Source organism: Cricetulus griseus, chromosome 4, assembly GCF_003668045.3.
Source record: "Cricetulus griseus strain 17A/GY chromosome 4, alternate assembly CriGri-PICRH-1.0, whole genome shotgun sequence".
NCBI lineage: Eukaryota > Metazoa > Chordata > Mammalia > Rodentia > Cricetidae > Cricetulus > Cricetulus griseus.
The window spans coordinates 189378154-189394774 of NC_048597.1; the positions used below are offsets into that span (position 1 = coordinate 189378154).

The window sequence follows — 16621 nt, forward strand, 5'->3', positions numbered from 1 at the left end:
AACAAAATCACAAGTGAACACGTGGGTCTGTGAGTAAATCAGTGGCAGATGTCCTTGTTTGTGGATAAGAGCTGTGGGTCTGAAGTTGGCACAACATAGCAGTAATTCTCACTAGCTTGGAAATGGCATTGCCAAGGGTGACAAGGCCACTCTTCCACAGCAAAACTGAAGGGATGCACAGATGCACATAGACCCAGAGCATGGTGGGACATGGCCATCCAGATAAAGCTAAGTGTGAATTGTGAAATTCCTTTCTGCCCTTGAGCTCCTGATTAAAACAGGACAAAGGTTAAGACGGATATCATGGTGTTATAGGACATTAGCATGCTTCATTAGATACAGTAACCAGTGGACAGTGTGAGCTGTATTTCAACTTACTCTTAGATTTGAGACAATGTAGTAATTCTGTAATTTATGGCTGCTGAACAATCTATCCCCCAAAGTCGGTAGTTTAAAGCCACATTTTCTTATTATAATAACAGCTATAGCTGAGCATTGTGTGGGGTTAGTCAGTTAAGGAAGGTCATAGTACTTAAGGTTCCTATGGAAAAATACAAAAAATACAAAAACAAAAAAACAAAAACAAACAAAAAAAAAGGTTCTCATGCAGTTTTTCCTTCTTCTTCCTTCCTACCCCCCCCTCTCTCTCTCTCTCTGTGTGTGTGTGTGTGTGTGTGTGTAAGAGACCTATAGTGATGATGAATACTATAGAGTTGTTTATAGGAGTATGTCTGGGGGCTATTTACAGGACTGTAGGAAACACATTAGAGGACTCCAGATCTCCAGGGAGGGGTGGAGCCTCATAGGTCCCTCCTCTGATTTGTCACGTTTCTAGTCTATCATGAAACTCTGGATTCTTGAACTCTGTGGGAGTCCATGGGAGTGGCTGTTCTTTGTTGGTCCCACCCCCTTGGTAAGAACCATCACCTTATTAAAGTGGCTTCCACACTCATCTGGACTGGAGTTGAGGAGCTGAGAGGAGAAGAAGCCTGGACTCTCACTAGGTCAGTTCTCTCTTTATGACCTGTGTAACTTGTCTAATGTCTGTATCACTGGGAAACGACTTTTCATGCTTTATTTAGCATGTACTAATTGATTGTACCTAGTAACTGGGTTTATTATGTAATTTCCTCTTATGTACATAATATACTTTGATTGTATTCACTGCCATTACCATTGTTGTTGTCTGATTTGGTTCTGGTTCATATGAATTCTTTTTTTATTTGAACATTGAGTAGCAAGCTATTTCTCCTCCTCTTTTCCTTCTCTTTCTGTTCTTCCTCCCTCTGTCTCTCCCCTCCTCCATTCTTCCTTCCCCTTTTCTTCCTCCTTCCTCTGACCTCACCTGTAATCTTCCCTTCATAATGTTCCCTCTTCTATTTCTCTTTTTTTCCCCCCTTTCTGCATCTCTGTGTGTTCCCTCCTTCCTCCTTCAGTGTGACTGAGCAGAAGGGTGGGGTTTAGTTTTTTTGCAAGGTTATCAGAATGCATGGGTGTAGGACTGTGAGGAGTAGATGTGGATTGTCCTCCCAGGCACACCGAAGATCAATAGCGTTCTTCTCTTCAATTGCGTGTGCCAACCTCACAGAGAACTTGCAGATTCCTCTCACTTGAGAACCGTCAGAGCTTTATAATGTGCTGCATCAGCTTTCAGGTTCCCGTGAGCAGCAGTTGTAACCTGAGGGCAGAGAGACCAACAACTGAGGGCTGAGACCGTGTGATGCTGTCCTTGCAGGCAGAGATCACCTGGGCAGAACCGATGGCAAGGTTTCTTACCAATAGTCATGGCTTAACCTGACTGAGGTGACAGTGCTTGTGTTGAACTCTCAGGGTGATAATGTACACAGCCTGCTGCTCTGTTAATGGGTCCCTAAGTCTTCGGTCTGATTAGGATTTCAGCCCGTGAAGATCAAAGCCCAAATGAGTTCTCTTCCAGCCATTATCATCCTTTGGCCTTGAAAACTGTTTAGTGACCATGAAGCTTCAACCACACTCCTTTAAACGTATAACTACATTCGTGTATAAATCAGGAATTAAAAGGAAAAGGAAAAGAACATGAGTTGAGAGGGCACTGATAAACTGTTCTATGTCTAAGGAGTCTAGTCACACAGGCTTTGACATATGAATATAGTGAGAGGTATGTGCTCTGAAGCTAAAACCACAGCAGCTGCAGCCTACACAGAGTACATTAACCATTTCCTACCTGGAAGTCCAGAGCTGAAGTGAGACTGACACTTGACATTCTGTGGGTCCAGAGGAATTTTGTTTCTGGCTTCTCTGTTTGTGCATCTCAAACAGTTTAGATCCTCTTTGCCTAAAAATGTTAATTGTTGTGACCAAGAGATGTTGTATATCACAACTCTTGAAAAAAAATTAATGAAGGGCCAGTGGTGGTTTCGCACACCTTTAGTCCCAGCACTCAGGAGGCAGAGACAGGTGGATCTCTGTGAGTTGGAGACCAGCCTGGTCTACAAGAGCTAGTTCTAGGACAGCCTCCAAAGGCACAGAGAAACCCTCTCTCAAAAAACTAAAAAAAAAAAAAAAATGAATAAAGGCCAGTGAGATAGTTCAAGGCAAGGGTGCTGATTGCCAAGGCTGATGGACTGAGGTAAACCTGGAACATGATGACAAGAGAGAACTGACTCCAAGTTGCTCTATGTCCTCTCTGTGTACTTAGTGTCCAGCATGTGCCCACATACACAGACAGTCCAATAAATAAGTAAACGATAAAAACACAACTGTCTGTAAATATATAACTGAAACTGTCCCTCTAAGTCTGAGCGATTGAACTCATCCTATCTTTTCAGGGATCTTTTAAATTTTACAATCACACCCCTGATAGATCCTCTCTGACTCTACTGCTGAACTGGCCTGGTATGTGATTATCTTTTCTGTACTGTTATTCCTAGAGGTAGGAATTAGAGCAATTGGTCTCAGCAGAGGGGAACACGCCCCCTAAAGGACATTTGGCAAGATCTAGAGGTGTGTTGACTTTTCTTGACTAGGGGTAGAAGGGATATAAAAGTCTCTTGGAGTCTACTTAGTTAATAAACTACATTGCCCAGGATAGCTTCACAGAACTGAAGAATCAGTTGGTCCAAATGGACAGTGTAGAATACCCTTGAAACAGAGCAACTAGAACTTTCAGGCTTCGACAGCTAGTCCCAGTAACACCCACTTCTTACATCTTGTTTCAGCCCTGAGTGTGAAGTCATGTGCAGATGCACAAAATGTAACTACATTTAAAGTTTTACTCCCAAGCACTTACATTTTCTACACAAGAAACACCCTTAGGGAGCTGTAGGAATGGCTCAATAGTTAAGAGCATGCGTTGCTCTTTCAAAGGACAAGAGTTCAGTTCCCAATATTCACACTGGATTGCTCAGAGCAATGTATTTCTAGCTCTAGAGAATCTGAAGACCTTTCTGATCTTTGCAGTCACTGCACTATACCTCTCCCTGACTCTTAAAAATAAAAATAGAGCCAGGCATTAGTGGCACATGCCTTTAATCCCAGTTCTTGGATGGCAGAGACAGGCAGATCTCTGTGAGTTCGAGGCCAGCCTGGTCTACAGAGCCAGTGGCAGGACAACCCCCAAAGCAATACAGAGGAAACTCTGTCTCGAAAAACTAAAAAATAAAAAAAGTAAAAATAGAATCTCTTTGAAAAGACAGACTCTGAAACTTCCTATCATATCCCAAGGTAAAGACACTACCCATGACCCATGATGTTGACTTCACAACCTTGAGCAGCAAGGACCCAGCCTGTGGTGCCACTGTGCAAGAAGAAAGCTCAGGGTTTCCTCATCATCTACCTGCATGCACATCTATCTCTCCTGTAAACTTGTAGCAGGGACAGCTCATCACCAGCAAACCTTGTGGTGATAGGATGGAGTTCAAATGAGCAAACTGCCCGTTATGCGGTGCGCTCCAAAGGAAGTTACTTCCTGTGATATGAAGTCAATGCATTAGTGTCTCTCCTTCTGGGCCATAGAACAGCATCCACTTTAGCAGGGGAAACAACTGCAACCAAGAGATGAGCCCTTCTTGTGTGCGGAGAACTAGGGTTTGTCACAGACAGGGTGACACGAAGCCATTGAAAGCTTCTGAACTGAGCAGCCCAGGAGTGAAGGACTGGGGTGGACGTTGTCTCATCCCTCCCATGATGGCTCTGCTTTCAAGGCTCAAAGGCTCCCAGGCCGTTCACTGTAGAGTCTGGGCTGCTCTGTCTATGTTCTCCAGGTGAAGGCATAAGGCCAGCTGAGTCCTGTTTGGTGCAATTGCAGGTTGGTGGTCACTGATGGGGGAGAAATGAGTCAATAAGACCTTCCTGGCTCCCTGCAAGCCGTCCACGAAGAAGGCAGACTACCCTTCTCTAGTGTTGCATTACTAAACACACCCCAAAGCATCTCCCCTGGGACTGATCTCTGCTTTTTCATTCATAGTTGGTGACACCACAGTGGCTGCCATGTCTGGGAAGCCTGTGCTTCACTACTTCAATGCCCGGGGCAGAATGGAGTGCATCAGGTGGCTCCTGGCTGCAGCAGGCGTGGAGGTAGGTTGTGCAGTGTTCCTCAGGAACTGGACCCAAGATCAGCTTAAAATACATCTCTAAGCTGAGAGACTCCACACCAGGGAATCTGTACACAGTTGCATGTTAGATGGTAATCTTGATGTGTTGTGAAGGAGATGGACTGATTTATAACAGTGAAGATTTTACTATGCTATCTACCAAGGAACACATTCACATTTCAGGATAAGAAAAAAAATCCAATAATTACTTATTTGGTGATTCATCTTTTTTGAGTTGAATAAGTTACATACAAGGACACACAGAAATAGATACTCAAATATTGATTAATAAATGGTTCTATGCCGGGCGTTGGTGGCGCATGTCTTTAATCCCAGCACTAGGGAGGCAGAGGCAGATGGATTTCTGTGAGTTTGAGATCAGCCTGGTCTACAAGAAAGAGTTCCAGGACAGCCTCCAAAGCCACAGAGAAACCACCCCTCCTAAAAAATATATAATAAATGGTTCTAATTGACTATTGCAGATCATGTTATGATATTGTGATTTTAGGTATGGCACTGATCTTTAAAAAGAGTACTTACATTTGGAGATTCACAGTAAAGTGTTTGTAATGGGGACATGTGACACCTTAGGTCTGTCTGACATTAAGGTCAGCATCGCAGAGAAGATGGGCACCAAGGTGAACAGGGTGCACCTCAGCTGGTGGCTAATGGAGCTGGAGAAGAATGGATGGAGGATCTTCACATCTTGTGTGTAGTTTTACAGCACAGAACCAGAAAGTTCCATGATAGAAAAGGTTTAAAGGAGACAAGAGACTCAAGTGATAGCTCAGTAGTGAAAATGCCATACTCTTCTTGCAGAGGACCCACCTAGGCTGCTCACAACTGCCTGTTACTCTAGCCTCAGAGGGTTCCCATGCCTCTGTGCCTCTGATTACTACTCAAGGGCATATGCAGGCACACACGCACGCGCGTGCTTGCAGGAACACACACACACACACACACACACACACACACACACACACACACACACTCACCTTCTTGAAGATAATAGAAAAAAACATTAGAAGAGTCAAGTATACTAAATAGTCAGTAGAGTTGGTTTTTAAATATGCACCACAAATGGGAGGCCTGACAGGGTTTTACTAAAGTGCCTTTCAAACAGATTAAGACTCAGTAATCAGTTCGTAGAGACTGTCAAATACCAGGCCCAGGACTGGTCGAGGGGATGTAGGTGGTAAGACAGAGGGCCCATCCTCAGGTGGCCCCTGTGTCTAAGAGTTTTCAGGTAAGCGGGTAAGTGTGTGGTGGCCCAAGTGATTGCGGCAACAACATTCTGAGGTTATTAAATGTTTCCCATCCAGCTTTTGAGCAGGAAATTCCGGTAGGCTTTAGTGCTGCCCTCTAGAGGAGTCACTGGGAAAAACACTTCCCAGTTCACACCAGTTCATGCAGCCATGTCTCATCTGTCCCTCAATAAAGCCTTTCAACACCGAGAACCTACTGTTCTATTTTGAAAGTGAACATCGAAGAGGATGGATTCATCAGATTTTAGAAATGGTTGTAGATATTGTTCCCCAAGCTGCAGAAATGTCCATACTATACTGTGGAGAGGAAAAGGCACCTGATTTACAACTGGGAAATCTCTCAATTTTAAAGGATATCCTTTCAATTGCATTATTAAGACATTTATGATTCAAGGCTGTTACTTCTCAGATCAGAATGGTAAAGATGTCCCAGTTATGAGCGTTTGAGAAGGAGGGATTGTTGTTGAGCCTGGCAAATACATCTGGGTTTTTATTTCTTTATCACAGTAATTTTAAACCTTCCTTTCAATGGGATATGTTGTGCCCAATTTTGAACCCCGCAATCACCAAGAGACCTATTCCAATGCAAAAGCAAAAAGTCTTTTATTGTTGTTTAAGGAGTTAACTGCATTAACTCAGGCCCCTTATCTGTTCATCACTGAGGGTGGAGTGGGAAGGGCCCTAAGAAACCCCAAGGCGGGGAATTTATGCGTAGGGGAATTTATGCGTAGGGTAAGGGGGGGCAGTGTCTAGGTGTTAGCAACAGTCTCAGCATTGGTTTTTTTCCGGGCTTTGGAGACATGTCCTGTGTTGATTGGTTAACTGGTTGTTATGGCATTTGCTATGCTCTGCAAGTCACTGTTATGCCACTTTTACTGTAAAGTGCTGTAAAGCATGTCCAGAGTCTGCCAGCTAACTTCGGATTGGTTCCTTGCCATGTGGAGGGTATCTGACCTCCTAGTGACTGGGAGGAAGGGCAAGGTCAGGAAGCTCAGCACATTTTGCTGAGTCAGAGGCCTACCTCTTGCTGGATCTTTTTTTGCAGCCTGTCATGGCTGCCAAATCAAGGGGCTGGGTAAACAGGAAACATTGTATTTGATCAGACAATTAAAGGACTGTGTGTGGCAAGGATGCTTGCAAATGTAGGAGTGAAGAGTGTAAAACCCACTGATTGTGTGTTTTTGCAGGATGTGGAGACTGGAAAGAAGGGGTGAATGTGATGTTCCCCAAAGATGGTAACAGTCAAACAGATTTCACTAACAATGTATATATAAATTGAATTTAAAATTTTTATTTCATGTGAATGAGATTTTTGCCTGAATGGATGTGTAGGGTACCATGTATGTGTGCAGTGCCCAAGGAGGACATAAGAGGGCATTGGATCCCCTGAAACTGGAGTTACAGACCACTGGAATTTAACCGAGATCCTCTGGAAAGCAGTCAGTACTCTTAGCCCTTGAATCGTTTTCTCCAACCCCCAATATAAAATTGAAAGATATAGATGGGGGAGAAACAATGACCTGAGAATTTTAAAACATTGGCTGTTCTTCCAGAGGACCCAAGTTAAATTTTCAGCACCCACACAGTGACTAACAACTATCTGTAACTCTAGTTCCAGAGGATCCACTGTCTTCTGGTATCTGAGGGCACCAGTCATGAGTGTGGTACACAGACATACATACAGGCAAATACCCATGCACATAAAATAAATAATAATTTTTAAAAAGATCTAGAAAATGCTTATTAATAACCAGACTTTAAAATATTGGAAATATACCTTTCAAGTCTCAGAGCTGAGAGAAGACTATTAAAATATGCAAAGATTTTTAAGCTATGTGGACACTTCAGAGGCTGCTATTGAAAAAGGAGATATATTCGGAATACAACCAAGAACCTTAAGTTGTACTTGTTAGACCCCCCTGAAAATGCAAGTATCCGGGGTCCCAGGCAATGACTGTGGTCACCCCAATCACCAGGCAGATTTGAGAGCTTGATGCAAATTGCACGAGGCTTTATTGTAACTTAACGAGCTAACCCCATGTTAGCTCGGGTCTTTCACCCACCCACCATGGCGGATGGCTAGCAAAAGACGGCTCCTAGGGCCTCCCAAGAGATCTTATAGGGCAGTGTAAGGGGAGTGTCTAGGGGTACGCACAGGCTCACGATTGGTGTGCCTCCAGGCTTGGAGGGCTTGCCCTGTGTTGATTGGTCAACTGGTTGTTATGGCCCATAGGCCCTCCCAGGGTGGTTGCTATGCTCTCTACGTCATTGCTGTGCGCTTGTCCATAAAGCACACCCAGAGCCATAAAGCATAGCTCCACCAGCTAACTTCTGATTGGTTCCTTGTCATGAGGCAGGCATCTGACTTTCTAGTGACTGACTAACTTCTGATTGGTTCCTTGTCACAAGGCAGGCATCTGACCTCTAAGTGACCAAGGCAAGTTTATGGCAAGCACGTGTTCGGCTGTTATGGCTGCTGAAAGGGGAGCTGGTCCCTTCATACTCAGTATTGGTGTCTGTACATACAAGATGTCAAATTGGCAGGGAACAATTGACAGCTGTTTGGAGGATCTTGAAATGGAGCCAGCAAATGCAAAAGGACAATATACAAAGTTCAAGGGTGGCAAAGATGAAAAGAATATGATTTTTTAAAAAGATTTATTTATTATGTATACAATGCTCTGAATGTACACCTGCATGCCAGAGGAGGGCACTAGATCTCATTATAGATGGTTGTGAGCCACCATGTGGGTGCTGGGAATTGAACTCAGGACCTCTGGAAGCACTGAGCCACCTCTCCAGCCCCAAGAATATGATTGAATACTGCCTGATATAGAGCCATCCAGGCAGAACTGCCAAAGTGACTCCAAAGACAAAGGCATATACAAATAAAGAAAAGGAAGTGAATATAAAAAAAATCATTCTTTAATGAGGATTACATTTTGCTTATTTAATACTCACCAATTATATAAAGGACAACATAAGAGTTAGTCTACTACTATCCCTGACATGTTTCCATGATGCCGTATGTCCTCATTGTTTACAGTTGAGAAGTACCTGAACCAACAGTTAGGGAGCCTCCACAGAACAGACCTAGGTCCTCTGCTTGTGTATAACAGTTGTGTAGCTTGGTCTCTTTGTAAGGCTCCTAGCAGTGAGATCAGGACCTGTCCCTGGCACTTAGCTGGCTTTGGAAACCTGTTCCACAGGCTGGATTAGTTGCCCAGCCTTGACACCAAATGGGAGGAGCTCAGTCCTGCCTCAACTTGAGGTCCCAGGCTTTGTTCAAACCTGTGGGAGGCCTGCCCCTTTCTGAATGGAGGAGGAGTGAAAGGAAGGAGGGGATAGATGGGAAGCAGGGAGAAGGAGGCGTCCGGGAGGAGAGGAGGGAGGGGGAACCCAGGTCCGTATGTAAAATAAATGAAAAAAAGTTACTTAAATAAAATAATAAAAAAGAGAAGTACCAAAGTAGGCCTCTTCTTAATAAAGTATAATGAAAATAAGAAATGTAGGTGATCACTGGCCCACACCATGTGGCATGATGGAGACACAGAAGGTTCTCTATTCTGTTCTCACTGGAGTTAACAGGTTTTCCTGAGAGCCAAAACCTCAATAGTCAATTTCCCAGTGCTGGGCCTCCAGTGACTCCACTCCCTTCTTAGAACTTAAGCATGGACATAGCGGGGTCAGCGAGGAGGAACATTACAAGAATGAGCAGCTTTGTTGTGATCAACACCCTTTTGTTGATGGATCTAATCTAAATTCACAAGTGGCCATGATCAGACAGACTCCTTCCTATCTGCTGCAAGTTTTAATTTCTTCATATGTACTGCCAGACAGAGACAACTCAAGTTCAAAAGTCTACAGTGATACAGAATGAGCTAACAAGAATACATTTACATTTTCTGTTTTCAGTTTGAAGAGAAGTTTATAGAACGCCCAGAAGATTTGGAAAAGTTAAAAAAAGGTAACACTAAGGATCTGTTATGTTCTCAATGAGGTGCCCAGTAGAATGTTTATCAAAGGTGGTGTTTATAGTAGGTAATTACCAATACGGAGTCAGGTAGAAATATAAGGGTATTTATTCGGGAAAAGCCTTACTTACAGAGCGAACCAGCCAGCCGGTGGTAGTCTGTACAGCAAGAAGCAAAGAGAAACCGAAACCGAAAACGCAGTCCCCCTACTCACTCTGACCACGCCCTCACAAGCCCTCAGGTACTCCTGTAGCCAGCCCCTAAGAAGGCGTGGCTACAGCTTCCCCTACAATTCCCCTTTTAGTCTAAAAGAGGATTAAAACTTAACAGTATAAAGGTAAAATATAACTAAACCCTAAAGTCATAAACAATAGGAAGCTATTCCTAACTAGGTATATACACTATCCTAAGTGACAACAATGGGGAAAGGGGGCGTAGCATTCTCCAAGTTACTTCCTGCTGAAATGGGACGATGATAGTCATGTGGGGTCCTGTAGAAAGAAAATGTTAGTATCCAGTCCATGTTAGATGGGATTCACTTGATTGAAGATCTCGCTTGAAATCCTCAACTTGATTGAAGTCAGTACCCGAACCTCTGGCCGGAGTGTCAGTTGAAATGGAGCAAGTTGGATCCAGTGCAGTCGAGGAGGTGTGGCCCATTTTCTTTCCAGGGTGTCCAGGGATTGCTGTCAGGCAGGTCTTCATTGGCTCTGTGGGACTCAAACATGAACAGTTAGTAGAGAAATGTTTACTTGTGTATGTACACATGCTAGGGAATGCAACCATGAGAGCATAACAATTATGAAAGGGTGTACACCTTGAGAGAAAGATCCAAGAAAAGACAAAGACAGTCCCCAAATTCTTATTTTATTCTGTATTACATCAATTGGCTTCTTGATACAACACAGAAACACTAAAGCTTAGTTAAATAATGTGCTTGGATTTTAGAGGAGGAAAGCCAAATCCACCTCTAAGTCCAGCATTGGTTTAATTGAATAGGGACTAGGAAATAAAGAGAAATAGAGTTTTTTGAGAGACAGCTGTAAAGTTTACCGTATGGCACATTCCTTCTATTTGATGGTTATAGCTACCTTTTCTTCTTAAGTATCTACCCATGGGTGGGAACAGTCAAGAATGGCAGAGTGATATGATGTAGGTGGTGGGGCTCCTTGAGTGATCTGAAAATGGAAATGGTGATAAGGGTAGGGAAATTGGTTTTCTCCAAAATTTGCCAAGTAGCTAGTTAACATTTTCTATTATTTCTACACCAGAGGGAGCTATCTTAGTCAGGCTCACTAGCTCATTCAGTCAGTGTTTCACATACACTGCCCACAACCACACAAACACATGACTGTTAATTAAAAACAGAAGTGAAAAGTAATTAGGATTTTACTCGAGAGACTGGCAGCCAATCATTAGCTTTCCTTTACCTGATCAGAAATTTCAATACAACTTTTCTGGTTCTGGGAAGTGAGACCTGCACACCTCACAAACCTTTCTCTTTTCTTCTTTCAAAGATGGGAAGTTGATGTTTGAGCAAGTGCCCATGGTGGAGATTGATGGGATGACATTGGTACAGACCAGAGCCATTCTCAACTACATTGCCACCAAATATGACCTCTATGGGAAAGACGTGAAGGAGAGAGCCCTGTACGGTATATTTCCTGTCATTACTCCAAGGAGAAACAAAGGAAGGACTTGGGTTCCTCCACTGATGAGCAAGAGAGTGGCGGGGTTTGGGTCTAAAAGGGGGCTGGTTATGGATATGAACACTTGGGCCAAGGATGGAAGAGTCCATGGAGGAGAGGGGAGAGCAAGTGGGGTGAGCTCAGGTGAGTGTGACTACAGCAGAGCATGACGCTGCCAGCACGGCTCAGGGACAGAGCTGCAAACATGATGGGCCAAGGGCCCTGAGCATGGTGGAATCATGACACCAAGGGCTCAAGGCTTCAGTGGCTGGACCTCAGCCAACAGCTTAGGACAAAGGACACGGGGCTTGAGGCTAGAGGAGGACTCCTAGGGAAGGAAGGGGGAAGGAGCTGCTTCCCACATCCCAGGAGTGGGAATAGTGCAGAGCAAGACCCTGAGTTCCCACCCAGTTCTATGGACTGGTCAACTCTATGAGGCTTAGAGAGACTGGCTCCCAGGGACCAGTTTTAGCTGAAGCTTCTAATTCAAGACTAAAGCAGCCAATCTGACTTAACCACCCATGCTGGGACCCACTCTGCTTGAGAAATCCTTCATTCATCAACCACTGTGTGGTTGTATTGCTCAAAAGGTAAATGTGCTGCTAGCCAGCAACACTAGTACAGGAAACTTATATCCATGGGAAATAGAGATTTGGCTTTAATAGTGCCTGTATGGAAATTCTCCTAGCAGCATTATTTATCATTTTCCCATGGTGGACTCAGCCAAGATGATCAATAATAGATGAAAGAGGAGTACAACATATAACTTTACAACTACCTTTCTGTGTAAATTTCTCGGGGTTTAGATTAAAATGTAAAATAGTGAATCCCTGAAAAGTCTTGACCATTCAAATAATTTTGTCTTTCAGGATTGACATGTATGCAGAGGGTATTGCTGATCTGAGTGAAATGATCATACACTTGGTTGTCACACCCCCAGACCAAAAAGAAGCCAAGATTGCTTTGATAAAAGACAGGACCAAAAACCGGTACTTGCCTGCCTTTGAAAAAGTAAGTAGGCTCTTTGAAGTCTGGGGACACTGAGTTCCAAGGACAAGAGAAAGGCAGAGGCCCAAGAGGATGCTCGCTGCCTCACTGACCATCCATGAGCCTCCTGTGCAGCTCCCTGGCCCTCAGGGCACTGTATAAAAGTGGCCTGTGTTGGAGCACTGCATGGTCCTGCCTGTCAGGTGGTCCATATACAACAGGGTCCATGGCCACAGCCAGAACTTGATCTGTGGAAGCCTGAGCCACACCAGAGAAGGACCTAGATCCTGCAGAACACAATGGGCTTCAATTCCAGAGCAAACTGAAGAAAGTGACAGATGGGAAAATATCACACACAGGGAGGTCAGAGAGTGACAGACTGTCAGGACAATATGACAGTACTTCAAAGATGGAGCAGAAGATCCTGAACAAGGACAGTGGTGGAGGGGGAGGGGAGGAGGTTGATGAAGAGATATTAAGGAAAACTGACCAGCAGGAAGTGGGCTCACAGATGCCAGGCTTGGGAGGAGAGCCATGCACACTCAGCAAATGAAGGTGTGTCAGCGTAGACGTAGCTCCTCTTAGTCAGGGCTGCTCTTTGGAGGGAGATCAAGAACACCCCAGAACTACTTGAACTTCTGTCAAGTAAAGATAAGGACAAAGCTATGATCCTAGAGGAAAGGGGCTTCCTACACAGTCCTGAGAGACCCTGTTTACTGCTTAGAGGCTGTGTGACCTGGGAGATTGGAGGCAAACTCAAGTCTCATGCAATAGGCAACTTTATTCAGAGCATCAGACAATTTTTATTTGGAGGGTTAGGAGAAGTCACATGAGTAAAGTGTACAGTCACAAGAGCAAGCCGCATATAGTGGCCAAGTGGAAAATGCTAAAAACATGTTTCTCCATAGAGGTATATAAACAGGTGACAATGGCCTGTTGTAATGAATATAATGAATAATTTGAAGTAGACTCACTTCTATCCACTATACTTGGAAATGGCAGGAAAACATAATCCAAGAGCAATTCTACGTTTTTGGTTTGTTTTGTTTTTTTGGTTTGTTTGTTTGTTTGTTTGTTTGTTTTTTGGTTTTTTGAGACAAGGTTTCCCTGTGTAGCTTTGTATTCTGTCCTGGAACCAGCTCTTGAAGACTAGGCTGGTCTGGAACTCACAGAGATCTGCCTGTCTCTGCCTCCCAAGTGCTGGTATTAAAGGCGTGTGCCACCACTGCCCGGCTTCAGTTCTACGAATGTTGAAGAAACTAAGGTCATAAGACTCTTGTCTTGGTTTCTGGGAATTTCTCACAAGCACTCAGAAATATCCTCACATGACTCTATTCTTACACTATGTTCTAACAACACATGTCTGTAAAATCTATGTTATAAATCATCACATTATTTTTTAGTCATCCACTGAAAGATCCCTCACTGCTGCCTTCTATGGAAGAAGGGAGTGTTTTAGGAGCCATCAGGTCTTCATACAGTCCTCTACAGCCTATGGTACTGACAGATAAGTAAGTGCCTGTCTTATAGGACACACTATCTACCCATCACAGCTTAAATCATGTCTCATTGAGAACCATGAGCTCCCTGTATTCAATGAGCTATGTACTGAGGCACACTTGAGGCTTATGTTTGCTTTTGAATGTCTGTCTTAGGGTTTTCATTGTCATTGCTGAGAAGAGATACCATGTCCACAGCAACTCATTGAGGTTTTTTGTTTTGTTTTGTTTTTTGGGGTTTGTTTGGTTGGTTGGTTTTTGGTTTTTGAGACAGGGTTTCTTTGTGGTTTAGGAGGCTGTCCTGGAACTAGCTCTTGTAGACCAGCTGGTCTCAAACTCACAGAGATCCACCTGCCTCTGCCTCCCACGTGCTGGGATTAAAGGTGTGCGCCACCACCACCCAGCCACCCATGGCAACTCTTTCAAAGAAAACATTTAATTGGATTGGCTAGCTTACAGTTTGAGAGGTTCAGTCCATTGTCATCATGGTGGGAGCATATGGCATGCAGGCAGACATGGTGCTTTTTCCATCTTGGCTTGCAGGAAAGAGGAAATCTACTGACTCACTGGGTGGTACCCTGAGCATAGGAAACCTCAAAGCCTGTCCCCACAGTGACACACTTCCTCCAACAAGGCCATTCTCATTCCAACAAAGCCACACCTCCTAATAGTGCCACTCCCTATAAGATTATGGGGGCCAGTTAATCCAAAGTAACACAATAATTCTTTTCTCAGCATACATGGACAATGCACAAGCCTTTTAATGGTTCTTTACTTGAATTTTAGCAGAGGCAGAGTATCCCCTTGAGAGACCTGGGAAAAGTTAGTGGTCCTAGTCCGACTCTATGTTTACAACCTGTCTCCTTTAATTTTGCAGGTGTTGAAGAGCCACGGACAAAACTACCTTGTTGGCAACAGGCTGACCAGGGTGGACATTCACCTGCTGGAACTTCTCCTCTATGTTGAAGAGATGGACTCCAGCCTTCTGGCCCCTTTTCCCCTGCTGAAGGTGGGATCATGTCAGAGAGGCAACACACACACACACACACACACACACACACACACACACACACACACACACACACGACTCTGAGAATAAAATGGTGGCCTGTGGGCTGCTGAGGTCCCACCCTGGGGCCTCCAAACTGAGCTATTAGACCCTGGCTTCTGGCATGAAACAATCTTCTTCCGTATGGAGATGTGAGGCTGGTATCCCAAGAAGAATTTTTTTTTTTTCAATGAAAAAAATGCAGGACCCTACAGCTCTCTCCCTGGGCCCCTGTTTCTTGCAGGTTTCTTCTGGCCTTCATCTTCCATCTCATGTCCTGTCTGTGCACACTCAGTGACTGAGCAGGTCTCTGTCATGCTCATCCCCTTTCTCAGCTCTGACTTCTCAGCACTGTGCTTCCCTCTCCACAGCTCCCACCACGCTGTCTCCCACCCCCAGTGTCCCCACCCTTATCCCCCAGTGTGAAAACTGGCTGTCAGTTGCTCCTGGTTAGACTTTGATATTTTCTGTTCCCATTTCCAACTCAGGTTCCCATGTCTTCAGTTTTCTTTGGTAGTCTCTCCTGTCACACCTGAGAGACACAGTGCTCTCTGCTCTACCCCCACAAAACCAGATATACACGGTATGCCCAGGGTCCTGAGGAGAAGGTGTTGGTGTCAAAGGAGGTCTTAAGGAAGGTTATGCTGACCTATGGTTTCTAGCTCTTGGTTTTGTCATTCTTCTCCTGTCTACACTGGAGCTGTTGCAAGGATGCAGGTGGTCGTGTTCTGGGAGGGGCTCAGATGTTTGGACTGTCCACATGAGCAGTTCTGACTCTCAGGCTGTGTTTTCTGTGTTAAAGGCCCTGAAGAGCAGACTCAGCAACCTGCCCAATGTGAAGAAGTTCCTCCAACCTGGCAGCCAGAGAAAACCTCCCACTGATGAGAAGACAATTGAGGAGGCAAGGAAGGTTTTCAAGTTTTAGTAAAGCTGCACTGACCAAGTCCTTGTATACCACCAGTCTCTGATGTTTTGCAAAAAATGAGAACCAACTGTGGATCCTGGCTATTTTGAAATAATAAACAAGAAGGAACACTGTATGTAGCTAGTGTGTTTGAAGTTTGAGCTGGGGTTCCTGGTGTTGCACATAAAGAAGGTGGCAAACTAAAAAACACTTCAATTTAATGCAAACTAGTCTGACTAGGGACCCCTCCCTACAGTCCCTTCACCCCCACAACCCTCAAACCTCCCCCCACCACCACTATCCAGTGAGGCTGCCCCTCCAGGCTCAGGCCCAGGAGGAAGCTCCAATCTTGCATTCTCTTGAAAATCTGACTCTGAATCCCAGGCAGCAGTGCCTGCCTATGCTGCCCCTCAAGGTCCTTGACATCTGTGAGCTGTCTTGGTGACTCACAGTAGGTCCCCTCCTCCTACTGTCCTTCCAGAGGTCCAGGCTCAAGCAAGCGATAATTCTTCACACTCTCCAGCTGAATCTGACCCAGAAGCTCAAGCTTCTCCAGGCCCAGGTGGGAGCTACATTCTTGAATTGTCTTGCCTGGTCTGATCCCAGACCCTTACCTGAGCTGCCTCTAGCCCAGGCTGAAGTCACATCCATGGAGTCTCTTGGTGTGTTTGCTTCAGTTTCTTTA

General features: G+C 44.6%; 1 protein-coding gene and 1 long non-coding RNA gene across 2 annotated transcripts; one reads left to right on the top strand and one right to left on the bottom strand.

Moving 5' to 3' along the window:
• Positions 1-4467: 4467 nt before the first annotated feature.
• Positions 4468-16032, top strand: LOC100753857 (glutathione S-transferase A2). The gene is made up of 6 exons (XM_035444493.1): positions 4468-4554; positions 9752-9803; positions 11328-11460; positions 12368-12509; positions 14862-14993; positions 15835-16032. The coding sequence occupies exons 1-6, from the start codon at positions 4468-4470 to the stop codon at positions 15955-15957; spliced, it is 669 nt and encodes a 222-aa protein (XP_035300384.1). The 3' UTR covers positions 15958-16032.
• Positions 10469-14532, bottom strand: LOC107978099. The gene is made up of 4 exons (XR_003484561.2): positions 14442-14532; positions 12976-13123; positions 10902-10988; positions 10469-10520 (listed from the first exon to the last, which is right to left on the bottom strand). It is a non-coding gene; the product is annotated as an uncharacterized LOC107978099 (long non-coding RNA).
• Positions 16033-16621: the final 589 nt, after the last annotated feature.